Below are 19,843 nucleotides of genomic sequence, written 5' to 3'. Positions count from 1 at the left end.
GCTCATGGGTTGGAAGAACAAATATTGTTCAAATGTCTATACTACCCAAAGCAATCTGCAGATTTAATGTAGCTATTATCAAAAATACCAACAGCATTTTTCGCAGAACTGGAACAAACAATCCTAAAATTTGGATGTAACCACAAAAGACCCCAAGACAGCTAAAGCAATCTTTTTCAAGATTTCAAAACAAAATTGGGGTATCACAATTCTAGTCTTCCAAGTTATATTACAAAGCTGTAGTAATCAGTGTGGTACTGGCACAAAAATAGACACATAGGTCAGTGGAACAGAATAGAGAGCCCAGAAATAAACCCACAGTTACATGGTCAATTAATCTTCAACTAAGGCGGAAAGAATATGCAATGGGAGAAAGGGTCTCTTCAGCAAATAGTGTGGGAAAACGACAGCAACATGCAGACAAATGAAACTGTACCACTTATGTGGATCCTGAGAAACTTAACAGGAACCCATGGGGGAGGGGAAGGAAAAAAAAAAAAAGAGGTTAGAGTGGGAGAGAGCCAAAGCATAAGAGACTGTTGAGAACTGAGAGCAAACTGAGGGTTGATGGGGGGTGGGAGGGAGGAGAGGGTGGGTGATGGGTATTGAGGAGGGCACCTTTTGGGATGAGCACTGGGTGTTGTATGGAAACCAATTTGACAATAAATTTCATAAAAAAAAAAAAAAAGAAAGAAACTGTACCACTTTCTTTACCATACACAAAAATAAACTCAAAATGGATTAAAGATCGAAGTGTGAGACCTGACCTCATAAAAACTTGAGAAGAGAGCACAGGCAGTAGTTTCTCTGACATCAGCTGTAGCAACATTTTTTTCTAGGCAAGGGAAATAAAAGCAAAAATAAACTATTAGGGCCATGTCAAAATAAAAAGCTTCTGCACAATGAAGAAAACTAAAAGCCTACTGAATGGGAGAAGACATTTGCAAATGACATATCCAACGAAGGGTTAGTTTCCAAAATATATAAAGAACTTACACATCTCAACACTCCAAAACAAATAATCCAGTTAAAAAATAGACATGAACAAACATTTCTCCAAAGAAGACCTACAGATGGCCAACAGACATATGAAAAGATGCTCAACCTCACTGATCATCAGGGAAATGCAGATCAAAACTGTAATGAGATGTCACCTCACACCTGTTACAATGGCTAAAATCAAAAACACAAGAAACCACAAGTGTTGGTGAGGATGTGGAGAAAAAGGAGCCCTCTTGTACTGGAATAGCCACTCTGGAAGACAGTATGGAGGATCCTCAAAAATTTAAAAATAAAACTACCCTATGATCCAATAATCACACTACTGGTTGTTTACCCAAAGAGTGTGAAAGTAATAATTCAGAGGGACACATTCACCCCCATGTTTATTGCATATACAATAAATGTATCTTTATTTACAGTAGCCAAATTGCAGAAGTAGCCCAAGGATGGATCTTAGTCCATCCTTGGATGAATGGATAAAGAAGATGTGGTGTATATATACAGTGGAATATTATTCAGCCATAAAAAATGAAACCTTGCCATTTGCTTGCAGTGACATGATTGGAGCTAGAGAGTATAATGTTAAGTGAAATAAGTCATTCAGAGAAAGACAGATACCATATGATTTCACTCGTGGAATTTAAGAAACAAATGAGCCAAGGCAAAAACAAACAAACAAACAAACAAGGAACAGATTCTTGACTGTAGAGAACAAACTGATTAATGATCAAAGGGGAGATGGGGGGGATGGGGATTACAGAGTACACTTACCATGATGAGCATTGAGTAATGTATAGAATTGTTGAAACACCATGTTGTACACTTGAACTTAATATTATACTCTGTTGTTAACTATACTGGAATTAAAATTAAAAACCTAATAAAAAGACTGAATAAAGAGGAGCTAGGCTTTTTTCTTCAGAAAAGTGGGAAATGCAAAGAAGGAAACAATTACTAGTATTTATCTACTGTGGTAAGTGTCTTACATTTAATGACTGGTATAATCCTGACAGCAGCTTTGTATGGTATGTAGCATAGATGCCATTTTAAAGATGGACAGACCAAAGTGTTTCTACTAGTAGGAGCAGAGCCAGAATTCAGAATTGAAATTCATGCCCTGTGCTTTCTTACTCTGTGAAAGAGTGATACTTTCCATAGGCCAACAGAGAAAAACAGGACCCTAGTACCCTATCCTAGGGTACTAGTAGGACTGCTCATACAAAAGATTAAAGCAGAAAAGTAGAGATATTGAGGAGCAAAGCATTGTATTCCAAAAAGGACTTCAGAGCAAGGGTTTGCAAATGAACTTAGGACTCTGAAAACAGTGTAGCCAAGAAAATTAAAGCACTGAAGGCTATTCCATGAATACAGAATAATATTCTGACATTTTTTGTTTTTAAATTTTTGCTTCCTAGTATTAAAACCTTGTAAAGAGAAATTAAGAAGCTGAAAATATATTAATATTTAAGAAGGTAGAACATAAATGGGCAAAGAACATGAGGATAGAATTCACTAAAGATCATATACTTTTAGTAAACACTTTCAATTTATTCAATCTTAATAATATTTAAAAATATACCTGGAGAGATTTCTGTTGTTCAGTTTGGCAGAAGCATTTTAAAAGCAGTAGTTTGTACACTTTACACAGGTTATGCTCAGTTAAAACTTTAATTACTTGGATGTTCCAATAGAAACATGTTTTAGAGAGCAATTTTATAATGTATACTAACATGACATTGTCCTTGAATCAAGATCTTTACTGAAAATGTTTCCTAGGCAAACAACATAGAATTAGAGAAAAAAATGCTGCATATGAACTTCTCCATATGTGTGTGTGTGTGTGTGTGTGTATACACACCCACCCACCCCCTAAGTTTACATTTAGGGCATATAAAAGATTTCTCAACGGTAGATACCTGGAGTCTTAAAAGTGGTATTTGAAGTGATACATGTGATACATTACTCAGCTTTTAGGTTGGACAGATAGGAAGGAGGGAGGAAGGCAGGCAAGGAGGTCAGTCTTCTTAAAAACAGAGGTTTGCAGGGTGCATGGGTGGCTGAGTCAGTTTCGTGTCCAACTTTGCTCAGGTCATGATCTTGAGGTCTATGAGTTTGAGTGCTGCGTCAGACTCTGTGCTGACAGTTCAGAGTCTGGAGCCTGCTTTGGATTCTCTGTCTCCCTTTCTCTCTGCCCCTTCCCCATTCATGCTTTGTCTCTCTTTCTCAAAAAAAAAAAAAAAAAAAAAGAACAAACATTAAAAATTTTTATAAGTTTGCAGCTACTGAAAATTTTAATTGTAGCCACATAGAAAATCATTATAGTTTTATAGTATAATATTAAGTGAGCAACACAGGATAGAAATTCCTTGTACTCTGTAAGGATTAGATGTAGCACTTCAATTTGGAGTAACATGAAAATGCAATGCATGTGAAAACTTAATTGAAAGAAATATATATGATTTTTCCCTATGATGTACTTTTATATAACTACTAAAAATTACATGAACTATTAGATTTTTGAAGGAATAAATTTTAACCTGATAATAACGAAATGCAGTATGGGTCTGTAATACTTTGTTATAAAGTTCTGAGGTAAGCCTGTCTATCCAGGGTCTGTAATATTATGCTACAGACATACCGTCATTCACTTTTTAGGAGCTATCTTAAGTTTACATTTGGGGCATAACTGTACATCTGTTTTTGAATTCCTTAATTTAGTAACAGGTAAAACTTGATGATAATATTTTTTCTGTTAAAATTATTTTACTGTGTCCATATAGTTTTAGTGTGTGTGTGTTTCTGGGTGAAGAGTTAACACAATTCTTTACTCTTTCTGCATGAAACTGATCTTTGCTTAACTCTCTAGCTCTCTTTCCTTGAAAACATGTAAAATTTGGGATGTCATCTGTGTTTAGTGGGCAACATTGCTTTTATAGTAAAAATTATTCTGGGTCTGGACGGGGAGAACTAATACTTGATGGAAGGCATAACTTTGGGCATCCTTGAATTCAAGACTTTTTTTTAAAGTTTTATTTCATTTTTGAGAGAGTGAGTGTACATGAGTGTGCAAGCAGGGGAGGGGCAGAGAAAGAGGGAGAGAGAGAATCCCAAGTAGGCTCCATGCTGTCAGCATAGAGCCCGTTGCAGGGCTCAGTCTCACAACCGCAAGATCACAACCTGAGCTGAAATCCAGAGTCGCATGCTCAGCTGACTGAGCCACCTAGGTGCTCCGAATTTAGGACTTTTATAGTATGCATGACCACTGTGGGGTATGGAGTTTTGATTCCAGAGTGCCCCCCAAATCTGTCCCATATGGATCTCATCTCCTTATGCCTGAACTGTTAGACTGCTTCAGGGACTTGGCAGAAGAAAAACATTTGATGCTGCTCTGGCAAACTTAGTTCATCACCTTACATCCTACTGAGCAGTACCAGTGGGAGCTCAGATGGTCTGTGGGTCTGCATGTTTAGTTCATCCCAGGACCCCTCTTGTGTACTCTAGTAGTATAAAACTACAGTTTTTAATTTTCAAACAGAGAAAAATGGTATTTTAGCTACATATTAGTTAATTCATTTAGTTTTAGCAGTATTTTGAGAACGTTAAGACTATGAGTCAGGACACATGGCTTTTTGTGTCCTAGGTTTTTAATAATGGATTATATTACCTTGGGAAGTCAATCTCTGAAACTCAGTTTCTTAAGTGGTAGATAAGAAATTTGACCAGTGTCATTTCTCATATCCTTTAAAACTCTAAATCCTATAGTTCTTTTATTTCTTATCATATGTTAATTTTTAATCCTCTTTTATGGGGGCATTCCACATTTTTAGCCTGGCAGATGATCAGATGGCTGAAAGCCTAAGGTGCTGTAGTGTACATGCTTTCAAATTTTGATTTTGGAACCAAGTTGTCAGATTATGGCCATATAGTTCCAAAAGAAATATTTATTGCCTTTACAATAGAATTTAATTTAAATTAAAAATACTTTAGGAACTTTGGGAGGAGAAAACAGTGGATGTTTGGGAAGCTTTTGATTGTTTCATCTCAACTTTCATTTATAGGTTGTGAACTGGCTTGAAGGGCCTGGATCAGAACAACTACGAGCCCAGTGGGGGATTGGAGACTCCATCCGGGCCTCCCAGGCACTGCAGCAAAAGCACGAGGAGATCGAGAGTCAGCACAGTGTGAGTGCTTTTCCTCTGCAAGTTACAGTGCTGTGATTACTGTGCATAATCAGCATATGTGGTACTAAGAGATAAGTTGCTGTAAACTTTAGCACAGGACATAAAGTATAGTGTGTTTAATATTCAGAGGCCATAAGGTACATTTTGACTCCTTACTATGTATTCATTGGAAGTTTGGTTTTGCGTTTGGCTCCAATCCAGTTTAATTGTATATTTTTATAGAAACATAATTCATGTGAAAATTTTTTAATTCATGGGAAATTTAAAAAATTACAGTGACAGAATAAAGAGTAGTAGTACAAAAACAGAATCTTCATCTGTAGTCCTGCGACAGAAACTATGATCCTTAAATCCTCAGGGAGGCTGTCCCTATCTTATTAGGGTATATACAGTGCAATTAATGCCTGAGAGTAATTCCAGAATTGTTGCATTAGTCACAACTGATGGAAAATGATTGCAGAGGGTACAGGATATCTTTCCATTCTTTGTGCGTTCAGAGGCTCTCGTTTGTATCTGTGAAGGGGATGATCAAATCACAGTTATACAATTAGCAAATAATCTATAGGCAGATTATAGATAATAATTGTTAAAAAGGGTTTAAAATTGAACAACTTGTATATGGAGGAAGTTGATATATGTTAAGCCCCTGCTTTGTTAGAGTTAGCTCTTCATTACTGAGAAAGTGATCATTCAGTTGTGGATCAATTAGCTCACCCCTTTTTTCCCTCAAATTGTATTTCTTATGGTACTTTCGATAGATTGACTAGAAAATTGGAAGAATAAACTGAAATACATTAATTTCTACTTTTGTAGGTTATGTAGCTTAAATTGATTAGTTTGCACGCACATACACACACACAGTATTCAACCTTACATATAATATGAAGAATAAAACATCTTTCCGTTAAATAGGTAATAAAAGAAGCCAGCACCCCCCCCACCACCAACGTCCCCAAAAAGACAAATCCAAGTGATCAGCATACACTCTGATTGGATTTATGTGTTAATTGGAAAAAAGGTCATGTGTTCAGGGGTGACTATAGCGTGCATCCTGATCACTAGGATCTATAGATAATAGAGAACTGAAAAAAATTGATCAAAAATTCTTTTAAACTCTGGACCCAGATGAGATTTACAGGTTATCTGAACATCCAGTTTTTTTCTTTCCCCTACATCTTCCCCAGTTGAAGTGAAAATTGTATAGTTTTAAGGGCACCTGGGTAGCTCAGTTAGTTAAGCATCCAACTTCAGCTCAGGTCATAATCTCACCATTTGTGCGTTCAAGCCCTACATCGGGCTCTGTGCTGACACCTTGGAGCCTGCTTCACATTCTGTGTCTCCCCCTCTCTCTGCTCCTTACCTGCTCATACTCTGTTTCTCTCTCTCTTAAAAATAAATAAACATTAAAAAAAATTTTTTTTAAGTTGTATAGTTTTAGTTGGGGCATCTGGGTGGTTCATTTGGTTAACCTCCTGACTCTTAGTTTCGACTCAGGTAATGATCTTGCGGTTTGTGAGTTCACGCTCCACATTGGGCTCTGTGCTGACAGTGCAGAGCCTGTTTGGCATTCTCTCTCTCAAATAAATAAAATAATTGTAATAGTAAATGTATATTTTAACTAAATGAGATTAAAGAATAAATGTTGAATATGCTTTTCTCAGGAATAAATTTGAATTGTTGACCAAGTATCATTGGCTCTTTACTAAAGGTGTATTTTAACAATATCTGACGTAATTATTTTCCTTCTTAATACATACCATTCTGTTTAGTTTTTTATATTTTTTTCATTATAATATTCCCCAAATCAGCTTTACTAATCTGCAGTATTGGCAGATAAAATACACACTGTTCTCTATAGAATTTGTAAACTCACTGAATAACGTATAAGCAAGAGGTATCACAAGATTTGGATTTGGAATTATCTAAAGATAGTGTATATATTGTCAGCAATTTTCCTAATTAGTACTTGTAAGAGATTTAAAAATGAAATCCTGTAATTGAAAAAAATATGTGTATTTTATACATTTCACAGGTTCCAACATAATGTGTTTTCCTTTTATGCTAAAAAAAATGGAATAATTTGTATTTAGCTTATAACCTTTGATGTTCTTGGTATTTTTTAAATAACTTAATGCTGTTGATATTTTTGGCATAAACTATGACTCATTTGAACCCTGTGGATTGTTCTAGAGCATGTTACTATAGTATAACTCTATCCTATAATTTAGTTATCCTATAATTTAATTTAGTCCTTTGAAAACAGGGTTTTTTTTTTAGTTCTTGAAAACAGTATTTGCTATAGAACATTCTAGACTTCATCTAGAGGATTTAGTTATAAGAGTGCAAAATTTTTTAAATAAAGATATGTGACACATGAGGGTCCTAAAGAGAGGATTTATCTATATTTTATTATTTTTTTAAGATGTCAAGAGGAATAATTATAGTTAGAAGTTGGATTATATACCTATTATGAAGAACTTCACAAAAGGAATTGAAAAGTACATTTTATATTGCATATAGTATGGATGAAATTACAAAGAGTATACATAGAGATTCTCGTGTTTAGATTTTTATTTTTGTATTTTTATTTATAAAGTTTGAAAGTCATTTAAAGAAACACATTGCTGGGGTGCCTGGGTGGCCCAGTTGCTAAGCATCCAATTCTTTTTTTTTTTTTTTTTCTTTTAATGTTTGTTTATTTTTTGAGAGAGAGCACAAGCAGTGGAGGGGCAGAGAGAGAAGACACAGAATCTGAAGCTGGCTCCAGGCTCTGAGCTGTCAACACAGAGCCTGATATGGAGCCGGAACTCATGAACCACGAGATCATGACCTGAACTGAAGGTGGCCACTTAACCGACTGCTCCAACCAGGTGCCCCAGAATCCAACTCTTAATTTTGGCTCAGGTCATGGTCTCACGGTTTGTGAGTTTGAGAGAGCCTCAGGCTCTCTTTTGACAGTGCAGAGTCTGCTTAGGATTCTTTCTGTCCCTTCCCTGCTTGCACTCTCTCCTGTCTCCCTCTCTCTCTCTCTCTCTCTCTCTCTCTCTCTCTCTCTTTCTCTCTCTGCTTCACCCTCTCTCTCTCTCTCAAAAAAATAAACTAAAAAAAAAAAAACAAAACGCATTGCTTATGAATGGCTCTTGTTTACTTGTGCACTTGTTTACTTATATGAAATCAATATAAAATTCCAGAATTTTTGAATTGTAAATGATCTAGATTATTCTAAAAAAAAATTTTTTTTAATATTTATGTATTATTGAGAGAGACAGCATGCAAGCAGGGGAAAGGCATAGAAAGAGGGAGTCACAGAATTTGAAGCAGGCTCCAGACGCTGAGCTGTCAGCACAGAACCAATGCAGGGCTCAAACCCACGAACCGTGAGATCATGACCCGAGCCAAAGTCGGACACTTAACTGACTGAGCCACCCAGGTCCCCCGATCTTTTAGACTACTCTAATAATACCATCACCTTATTTTTATACATGAAGAAACTGGGAGAGAGCATTTTTTGATGAATGGGTAGCTGGGTTTATACTCATAAAATCTTTTTCCTCTGTCTGCATCTCTGTACTTCTCTTTCTGTCCCTTTCTATATTTCTCTCTGTCTTGCTCACTAGCTCACTCTCAGAGAAAGCTACTGGATTTGATATGCTTAAGATAATAGATAATAACATTTTTTTTTTCCATTTCTGTCCTCTTAGTACTTGAGGACATATGCATATATATTGATGTTTGCATTTATAGACATGGTGCTCAAAGAAAAGAATCATTGATGACTTAATTATGGATCTCATTTTAAATGATGTGTGACAGTTTCAAAATTGGGGGGTGAGGACAAATAGGATGGACGTATAGAAGAAACAGGATTCGCCATGAGTTGAGTTGATAGTCACTGAAAATAGATGGCACAGAGAGTTCATTATACTGTTTTTTCCAGTTTTTAATATATTTGAAATTTTTCATTCTAAATGTTTACAAAAGAGAATTGCACTTTTTAAACCAATAAGTGGCACTACATTGTCACCTTGAGAATAGATTGATGCAGGATGAGTATATTAGCTTATGATCTGCTATCTTATTAAAAGTTTTCTTTTTCTCTTTGCAAGTAAAAGCACATCATAGGAATATGCAAAAACATAAATCTCTGATGCTTTAGGATTCTGTTTGTATCCCCCATCTCACAGTGCTGACTTCTGGTTTCCAAAGAGAAGACTGTTGTGTTGTGTCTTTCTAGTAAGCAGCAAAACAGATGTACATGAAGAGTGAACATCCACTTCTCCTGAACATATTAGCCTTCAGTGAGCTGGCAGTGTTTCTCTCTGCCTAAATTAGGATTTGTATTTCTTGGTAAAAGCATAAATACCCATTATTTCACCAGCTGTGCATCACCACCAATTGCCACATGATTCCAGTGTCAATCCCGATGACTCCCTCTGTCCTAGTATGTGAGCATTCAAGCTCATTCCTTATCTGCTGCCTGCATCCAAATTACAATGTCTTGGAATTGATGTGTTTTTTTCTATGAAGTAATCCTTTTCTGTGCAGTTAAATGTTTATAAGAGGTAGACCAGAGGATGACCAAAACTGAGCCGAAGGCAGCCTGTTCACTCAGTGTTCTATAAATTTTATATTCTATTTCTTAGAAAGAAACATTTTGGTTAATTTGAAGAGAGAGCGCACGTGCACATGCACGACAGTTTTTTTTTTCCCCCTTACATCCCGGGAGACTGATTATTTTTTTTTTTAGGACAGGTGCAGTTCCTGGTAAGAGTTTCTTTAATTTCAGGTGTTAATTTCATGAACCAGACTAGTTTTGTTTGCATCCTTGTTCTGGTTACTAGGGCCTTTATATTCTAAGTTCAAACTAGGGAAAAAAATCAGCTTTAGTATGGTTGTTCTGTGAACCCTAGTGGTCATAGGAGTCACCTGAAGTAATTGTTAAACTTGCTGTTGCAGAGCCACATACCAGCAGACTCTGATTTAGTAAGTCAGGGTGGAACTTAAGTTTTCTTATTTTACTTATTTTTTTAATGTTTATTTTTGGGAGAGAGAGAGAGAGAGAGAGACAGAGAGAGAGAGACAGAGAGAGAGAGACACACAGAGTATGAGTGGCGGAGGGGCAGAGAGAGAGAGAGAGAGAGACATAGAATCCGAAGCAGGCTCCAGGTTTCAAGCTGTCAGCACAGAGCCCAATGCGGGGCTCAAACTCATGAACCGCGAGATCATGAGCTGAGCCAAATTTGGACACTTAACCTCTTGAGCCACGCGGGCACCCCACTGTGATGTAGATAGATCTCACTGTAAGAAATACTGATCCAGGGTGCTAATCTTTTACTTTACTATTTTACTCTGTATCATTACTCATTTTTTCAAAGAATTGGTTCTATTTATTTAGAGCATAAACTAAATTTGCAAGTACTGTGGAGAAGATTGTGAAATTCCTTTCTATTTGAAAACGTAGTGATATTTTTCTCAAGTAGTATTTTCTTCTTTAAATCAATCTCTCTTAATCTTGTTTAAAAAAATTATTCACATTTACACCTTTAATTCGTTTGAAATTTAATATTGTATGGTGTGAGGTAGGCTCCTGTCCGCCCCCACCCCCTCTCATGGACATAACCAATTTTCTTAGCATCATTAACTAACTTGTCCAGTAGTTCTCAAATATGGCCAGAGGATCTCTGGGAAGAGAAATTCCTGAGATTCTATTATAGGGTCCACAGGGTCAAAACTATTCATAATACTAAGGTGTTGTGTTTTTTACTTGCACTCTCACAAGTGGAGAGTAGAGTTTTACTACAGTCTGGCTAGGGGTTTATCAATATTGTTAATTCATTCACAGAACCAGCTCCTGGTTTCATTGATCTGTTCCGTTTTTGTTTTTTTTTTTTTATTTTGATCTCATTGATTTCTGCTCTTTATTCCTTCTTCTGCTGGTTTTGGGCTTTATTTGCTGTTCTTTTCCAGCTCTTTTAGGTGTAAGGTTAGATTGCATATTTGAGACCTTTCTTCCTTCTTTGGGAAGGCCTTGATTGCTGTATACTCTCTCTTAAGACCACCTTTGCTGCGTACCAGAGGTTTTGGACTATTGTGTTATCATTTTCATTGGCTTCCGTGTCCTTTTTAATTTTCTCTTTAATTTCTTGGTTAACCCATTCATTCTTTAGTAGAATGTTCTTTAATCCTCGAGTATTCATGGTCTTCACAGATTTTTCTTGTGGTTGATTTCAAGTTTCATAGTGTTGTGGTCTAAAAATATGCATGGTATGATCTCAGTATTTTTGCCCTTGTTGAGGGCTGATTTGTGTCCCAGTATGGGACCTATTCTGGAGAATGTTCCATGTGTACTTGAGCAGAATGTGTATTCTGCTGCTTTAGGATGAAATATTCTCAATATATCTGTTAAGTCCATCCAGTCCAGTGTGTCAGAGCTATCGTTTCCTTGTTGATTTTCTGCTTAGATGATCTGTCCATTGTTATCAGTGGGGTATTGAAGTCCCCTACTATTACGGTATTATTATCAATGAGGTTTTTTTTGATTAATTGATTTATATATTCGGGTGCTCCCACGATGGCATAAATATTTACAGTTGTTAGATCTTCTTGGTGGATAGACCCCTTAATTATGCCCATCTTCATCTCTTGTTTCAGTCTTTATTTTGAAATTTAGTTTGTCTGATATAAGTATGGCTACTCCAGCTTTGTTTTGATGAACATTAGTGTAATAGTTCTCTATCCCCTTACTTTCTGTCTGCAGATGTCTTTTGGTCTAAAATGAGTCTCTTGTAAGCAGCATATAGATGGGTCTTGTTTTCTTATACATTCTGATACCCTGTGTCTTTTGATTGGAGCATTTAGTCCATTTACATTTAGAGTACTGAAAGATACAAATTTATTGTCATTGTGTTACTTGTAGAGTTGGTGTTTCTGGTGATGTTCTCTAGTCCTTTCTAGTGTTACTTGCTTTTGGTCTTTTTTGTTTTGACTTTTCTCCGCTCAAAGAGTCCCCCTCAAAATTTCTTGCAGGGGGGCTCGTGGGTGGCTCAGTCGATTGAATGTTGACTTCAGCTCAGTTCATGGGTTTGAGCCCCACGTCAGGCTCTTTGCTGACAGCTCAGAGCCTGGAGCCTGCTTCAGATTCTGTACCTCCCTCTCTTTGTGTTCCTCCCATGCGCGCTCTCACTCTCGTGTTCTTGTTCTCTCTTTCTCTTTCTCTCTCTTTCTCTCTCAAAAACAAATATTAAAAAAATTTTTTTTTTTTTAATTCTTGCAGGAGTGGTTTAGTGATCACAAATTCCTTTAGTTTTTCTCTTGGAAACTCTGTCTCTCCTTCTATTCCGAATGACAGCCTTGCTGGATAAAGCATTCTTGGCTACATATTTTTCCAGTTCGGCACATTGAATGTATCCTGCCACTCCTTTCTAGCCTGCCAAGTTTCTGTGAATAGGTCTGCTTCGAACCTGATCTGTCTTCCCTTATAAGTTAAGGACTTTTCTCCCCTTGCTGCTTTCATAATTCTTTTCTTGTCTGTATTTTGTGAATTTGATTTGACTGTGATATGCCTTGGTGATGGTCGGTTTTTGTTGGATCTAATGAGAGTTCTCTGTGCTTCTTGGATTTTGATGTCTGTGTCCTTTCCCAGATTAGGAAAGTTTTTTGCTGTGAATTGGTCACATAAACCTTCTGCCTCTTTTTCTCTCTTTGTCATCTTCTGGGACTTCTATGATTCAGATTCCTCTTTAATAAGTCACTGAGTTCTCTATGTCTTGTATTGTAATCTTTTGCCTTTGTTTCTCTCCTTTTTTCTGTTTCCTTATTCTCCATAACTTTACCTTCTGTAATGCTGATACTGCTCTGCTTCATCCATCCTTGCTGTCGTGGCATCCGTTCAAGATGGCATCTCAGTTATAGCATTTTTAATTTTGGCCTGACCAGATTTTTTTTTTTTAATATCCACAGAAGGGGTTTCTGTGGTGTCTCCTGTGCTATTTTCAACCCCAGCTTGTATTCTTATTATCATGGTTCTAAATTCTTGTTCAGGCATTTTACTTACATCTGTGTTAAGTCCCGGTTGACATTTCTTCATCTTCTTTCTTTTGGCGTGAATCCCTTCATTTTTTCATTTGGGAGGAAGAAAGAAAATTAATGAAAATTTAGAAATTAAAAAAAAAATCAAAGCTAGATCCTAGGTGTCTTTCAGTCTGCTTGTTGAAAGAAGCTTGATAGAATAGAGAAAAAAAGGGAAAGGAGAGAAAGAAAAAGTAAAAAATGTAAAAATTAAAAAATAGAATAAAATAAAATGAAATAGAACAAAAAAATTTTAGTTATAAAAAATAAAAACATTTTTTCTCTCTATCCAAGAAAGAGGAAGAAAAGAAAGAAAAAACAATTTAAGCAAAAACAGAAGCAAGGAAAACGAGCAAATAAGTGAACCTGTGAACAGAATGAAACCCAAATGAAGTTACATCCAGTTTCCCCTAGAACTGTAACTATGAAGCACTCTATAGTCCATACATGGAGCAGGTGGAGTGACTTGTTCTGGTCTTCTAGGAAATGTGCTTGGAGGGCAGGGTGCAGTTGGGTGGGGCTTGGTGTATTGGCTCTGTTCTCCACTGGGTGCCACTGCTTAGGCTACTGGGGTGGATCAGTGTGGTGCGCATGCTCGTGTGCACATGTTTGTGTGCAGGAGAGGTGGAAATGGCTTCACCCAGCTCCCTAGTCTCTGCCATAGGAACTTCGTGCCCTCACCAACCCACAATCAAGCACCTCTCCTTTGTCTCAGGCCTCCATCCACTCCCTGCCTCCACCCCATCCGTGTCCCAGCTGTCTGCCTGCCAAGTAGCACCTCCCTCCAGTGTTTTATCTCAGATGGGGTTGTGTTTCAAAACCTTACACTTCAGAGACCTCTGTGGCTTGGACGCCTGCCGACTCTCTGGTGGAGGGTCTTGCTGAGCAATGGCCAGGTGCCGGCTTGCCCCAGAAAAAGTTCATGCGATCGTGCAGTGGCAGAGGTTCAGAGATTATGGCAAATCACAACACATAGCTGGCCCCAGGTTTCGCTGCACTATGGCATCTTTGTCCCAGTACCAGCAAATATGGCTTCTCTGTGGGGTCCACTGGGACCTTTTCCTTTGGGGAGGCCATATGGCTTCTACCAAATACTTTCCAATCAGGGGAACCACTTCTCCCCATGTGGCACACGGACCTCTAAGGCTCTGCTGTCTGCTCCTGGGGATTTGCTGTACTTCCTCACCAGAGCACCACCAGGCACTGAACTCCCAAGACTTCAGACTCTGTGCTCCACTGTTTATAGAATCCTGGTGGTATTGAAACCCTCTCCCTTCTCCCTGTCAGTGGTTTTGGGGAACAGATTACTTATTCAGTCTTCCTGTGAGTGTTTTCACTCTTTCTCTCTCCAGCTACTTTCAAGGGAATGCTTTTCTTGCAGGACCCCAGTGCACCACACTTTCCCCCTTTTCTCTGTGTCTTCTGTCTGAGAAAACAGCTCCCTGCCCTCTACAGCTTTTCTCTCCCCCAGTTCACCTCTCTGCACTGCATACCTGCTGAGTTCTGTGGCTCAAGTTATATAGGCCGTTGGGTTAATCCTCAGGTCAATTTCCTAGGTGTTCAAAATGGTTTGGTGCTGATCTAGCTGCATTTTAAGGACAAGATAAGCTCAGGGTCTCCATGCTGCTCTGCCATCTTTTTTTTTTTTTAATCTTTTTTTTTTTTTTTTTAATGTTTGTTAATTTTAGAGAGACAGAGTGCAAGGAGGGAAGGGACACAGAGAGAGAGAGGTGGGAGGGGGGAGTCATGGAATCCGAAGCAGGCTCCAGAATCTGAGCCATCTTCGCAGAGCCTGATGCGGGCCTCAAACTCACGAACCATGAGATCATGACCTGAGCCGAAGTCAGATGCTTAAGACTGAGTCGTGCAAGCGCCCCTGTTCTGCCATCTTAACTCCTACTCTCCGTTAACCTTTAAAATCACTGTATGGGGGCACCTGGGTGGCTCAGTTGGTTGAGCGTCCGACTTCGGCTCAGGTCATGATCTCATGGCTCGTGAGTTCAAGCCCTGCCTCAGGCTCTGTGCTGACAGCTCAGAGCCTGGAGCCTGCTTCAGATTCTGTGTCTCCCTCTCTCTCTGTTCCTCCCCCGCTCATGCGCTCGCTCGCTCGCTCTCTCTCTCAAAAATAAATAAACATTCAAAAAAATTTTTTTAAATAAAAAAAATAAAAACAAAATCATTGTATGGTTTAAAAAGTATTTCGTGTATGGTAGTATATAATTAAATTTATATGATAACCAATAAAATAGGTAAGATAGATAATAATGTCATCAGTGTTGTGTATAGAACAGGGTTTCTCAACTTTGCACTATTGACACTTTGGGCCAGATAGATCTTTATTGTAGGGGCTGTCCTGTGCATTGTAGGGTAATTTAGCAGCTTCGCTGGTTTCTACCCACTAGATGCATTAGCATTGTGCCTCCTCAGTTATGGCAGCCAAAAGTGTCTCTGGATATTGGGAAATGTTCCCTATGAAGCAAAATAACCTCCCATTGAAAATCACTGCTATAAAGAAAGAAACTGGTTCTGAGAAATTAAGCGACTTAATGAAGATCATACCTTTTGTAAGGAAAAAAGACCTTGGGCCTGTCTTTCAAATCCAGTGTTTTTTCCACTACATCTGACTACATCATCTGTATAATAATTTTCAAAGGTTTCATAGTAGTAGTTCAAGCAATAAAACAATGTGACAAATAAGCAAAACCCAAGTTTTAGGTACAGGGCACAAGAGTAGACCACATTTAGACCAGTACCTGTTACCTAACTTAATTTAATGTCAGCTAATCTGCAGTATCTAATAGAAAGCATCTTACATGTTCATTCAGTATGTATTGAGCACATACTATATATGTCACATATCATTCTATGTTCTTTGGTATATAACACTGTCTTATAATATAGAACTTAAATTTATATTGGGAAAGAGGGAGGAAAGCAGATAAGAAAAGGCTTTCAGGAAAGGCCTCTCTGAGGAGATCATATTTAATGAGAGACCTTATGAAGGAGTAATTCAGGCAAAAGGAAGTTAAGATCAAGTGAAACCCCGTAGGCAGGAGCTTACTTGCCATGGTAAAGGCATAATAGGTATGTCTGTGAACAAGGTAAGGAGCCACATAAAACCATGTTTCTATGGCACAAAAACAGACACATAGACCAATGGAATAGAATAGAAACCCCAGAACTAGACCCACAAACGTATGGCCAACTAATCTTTGACAAAGCAGGAAAGAACATCCAATGGAAAAAAGACAGTCTGTTTATTTATTTTTTTTTTTTTATTTAAAAAAAAATTTTTTTTTTCAACGTTTATTTATTTTTGGGACAGAGAGAGACAGAGCATGAATGGGGGAGGGGCAGAGAGAGAGGGAGACATAGAATTGGAAACAGGCTCCAGGCTCTGAGCCATCAGCCCAGAGCCCGACGCGGGGCTCGAACTCACGGACCGCGAGATCGTGACCTGGCTGAAGTCGGACGCTCAACCGACTGCGCCACCCAGGCGCCCCGACAGTCTCTTTAACAAATGGTGCTGGGAGAACTGGACAGCAACATGCAGAAGGTTGAAACTAGACCACTTTCTCACACCATTCACAAAAATAAACTCAAAATGGATAAAGGACCTGAATGTGAGACAGGAAACCATCAAAACCTTAGAGGAGAAAGCAGGAAAAGGCCTCTCTGACCTCAGCCGTAGCAGTCTCTTACTCGACACATCCCCAAAGACAAGGGAATTAAAAGCAAAAGTGAATTACTGGGACCTTATGAAGATAAAAAGCTTCTGCACAGCAAAGGAAACAACCAACAAAACTAAAAGGCAACCAACGGAATGGGAAAAGATATTTGCAAATGACATATCGGACAAAGGGCTAGTCTCCAAAATCTATAAAGAGCTCACCAAACTCCACACCCGAAAAGCAAATAACCCAGTGAAGAAATGGGCAGAAAACATGAATAGACACTTCTCTAAAGAAGACATCCAGATGGCCAACAGGCACATGAAAAGATGTTCAGCGTCGCTCCTTATCAGGGAAATACAAATCAAAACCACACTCAGATATCACCTCACGCCAGTCAGAGTGGCCAAAATGAACAAATCAGGAGACTATAGATGCTGGAGAGGATGTGGAGAAACGGGAACCCTCTTGCACTGTTGGTGGGAATGCAAATTGGTGCAGCCGCTCTGGAAAGCAGTGTGGAGGTTCCTCAGAAAATTAAAAATAGACCTACCCTATGACCCAGCAATAGCACTGCTAGGAATTTATCCAAGGGACACAGGAGTACTGATGCATAGGGGCACTTGTACCCCAATGTTCATAGCAGCACTCTCAACAATAGCCAAATTATGGAAAGAGCCTAAATGTCCATCAACTGATGAATGGATAAAGAAATTGTGGTTTATATACACAATGGAATACTACGTGGCAATGAGAAAAAATGAAATATGGCCTTTTGTAGCAACGTGGATGGAACTGGAGAGTGTGATGCTAAGTGAAATAAGCCATACAGAGAAAGACAGATCCCATATGGTTTCACTCTTATGTGGATCCTGAGAAACTTAACAGGAACCCATGGGGGAGGGGAGGGAAAAAAAAAAAAAGAGGTTAGAGTGGGAGAGAGCCAAAGCATAAGAGACTGTTGAGAACTGAGAGCAAACTGAGGGTTGATGGGGGGTGGGAGGGAGGAGAGGGTGGGTGATGGGTATTGAGGAGGGCACCTTTTGGGATGAGCACTGGGTGTTGTATGGAAACCAATTTGACAATAAATTTCATATAAAAAAAAAAAAACAAAAAAACCAAAAAACCATGTTTCTAGAGGGAGTTCGGGCCAAAGCATGTTCACTTAGCCCATGGAAAGGAACTTGACATTTATTTTAAATGTTAACATGAAATCATTGGAGGGATTTTGTAGAAGAGAACTGATTTATGTTTTTAATTTTTTTTTTAATATTTATTTTTGAGAGAGATTGCGAGCAGGGGAGGTGCAGAGAGAAAGGGAGACAGAATCTGAAGCAGGCTTCAGGCTCTGAGCTGTCAGCACAAGAGTCTGATGCAGGGCATGAACCTATGAGCCTTGAGATTATGACTTGAGTTAACTGAGCCACCCAGGCACCCCTGATTTATGTTTTTAAAAGATCATTGGCTATCATATGGAGAATAGGGACAAGGGACAGACAACAAAATAGGAAAACAAGAGACTAAGAATGGAGGCAGTAGATGTGATGAGAAGTTGTCACATTCCTGAGATTGAGCCAGTAAGACTTGCTCTTGGAAGAATCAGGTGTTTGACCTTAGTACCTCTGAAGAAGGGGAAAACTGGGAAAGAAGCAGGTTGAGAGGCTTAGAACCAGCAGCTTTGGAGATAGGTTAAATTTTAGGTGTGTAATGTTCATCCAAATGGAGATAGCTAGTGGGCAGTTGAATATCAGCATTGGATTCAGGGAAGGGGTTAAGATAAGAATATTAATGTGGGAATTACCAACGCATGGAGGTTACTCAAAGACATGGGTAGGTGAGCTCATCCAAGCCCAAAGAGTACTGATTTAAAAAGAAAAGAGTCTTTGGAAAGCTGAGCCCCGGTCATCCTAAATTTAGAGGGCAAAAAAAGCAGGAGGGCCAGCAGAGGAGCTGCTATGTCTCAGGGAACTAGAGAAAAAAGGCATTTCAAGGAGGAAGTGGTTGCCTTTGTCAAATGCAACTGAGGGGCCCAGTAAGATAAAGACTGAGAATTTGGTAAGAGCAGGAAGGACAAATCCTGACCAGAATGGATTAAAAAGAGAATGGGAAATGAGAAGGTAGAGTGAGTGTAGAGTATTTATTTAAGGGATGGTCTTGGTCTTAAGGGTTTTGGGGTTTTTTTGTTGTTTTTAATTTAAGTTAATTTATATATAGTAAAATGCACCTGTCTTAAGTATATTTTGTTTTTAAATATAAGATACTGCATTTTATTTGTATGCTGGTAGAAATAATCCAGTTGGAAAGAGTGAGTTCATGATGGGAGAGAGAAGATAAGTGCAAGAGCAAGGCCTTATGTAGGCAAAAGAGGACAGAGGTAGCACGAGTGAAGGGGTTGGCTTAGATGCAGGGACTGTTTGTGTGCTATTTTAGTAGGGAGGGCAAAGCATAGGGCTGCAGAAGGAGGGAGGGTCATAGATTTGTTGGTAAGAAGATGGGAGAGTTCTCTAATTGCTTCCTAGTGAAATGAGGCTAGATTTTTAGAGTGAAGAGAGGGAAAGGGAGTGGGAATTGGAGTAAAGAAAACAAATAATTGGGAGAATGATAAAATGAATTGACTAGAGAAATGTAATAGGATTGCTGAAATTCTATTTGAGGTTATATATATTTGTATATTTTCATATAGAGAATGTGTATGTGTGTGTATTTTTTTTTTTAATTTATCTTTATTTAAAAAGACAGCTGTCACATAGTTGTTATCCAGCTATGTTGCTACTCTGGTATAGGTACACAGTAGGCACAGAAACCCAGGTCTGAGGATTCTGCAGGGGAATCTGATGAAAGGAAGAGAGCAGGGCATGAGCATGGGTCTTGCCTTGGGAGATGGTTATATAGTCTCTGACCAAAGATAGACATGAGGACATG

General features: G+C 38.5%; 1 protein-coding gene across 6 annotated transcripts in view; it reads left to right on the top strand.

Annotated features, from left to right (window-relative positions):
• Positions 1–19,843, top strand: part of SESTD1 (SEC14 and spectrin domain containing 1) — a 163,132-nt gene that overhangs the window by 119,653 nt on the left and 23,636 nt on the right. For all 6 annotated transcript variants that reach the window (XR_005790400.1, XR_005790399.1, XM_040475531.1 and 3 more), the window contains one exon: positions 5,061–5,183. Coding sequence is in view for 4 of the 6 variants with exons in the window: in XM_040475531.1 (XP_040331465.1) it covers positions 5,061–5,183 (123 nt within the window). In the remaining 2 variants the exon portion in view is untranslated. The remainder of the gene's footprint in view (positions 1–5,060; positions 5,184–19,843) is intronic.

Source organism: Herpailurus yagouaroundi, unplaced genomic scaffold (assembly GCF_014898765.1).
Source record: "Herpailurus yagouaroundi ecotype Mexico unplaced genomic scaffold, PumYag 140, whole genome shotgun sequence".
NCBI classification, from domain to species: domain Eukaryota; kingdom Metazoa; phylum Chordata; class Mammalia; order Carnivora; family Felidae; genus Herpailurus; species Herpailurus yagouaroundi.
This window is presented reverse-complemented; position numbering and strand designations above follow the sequence as displayed.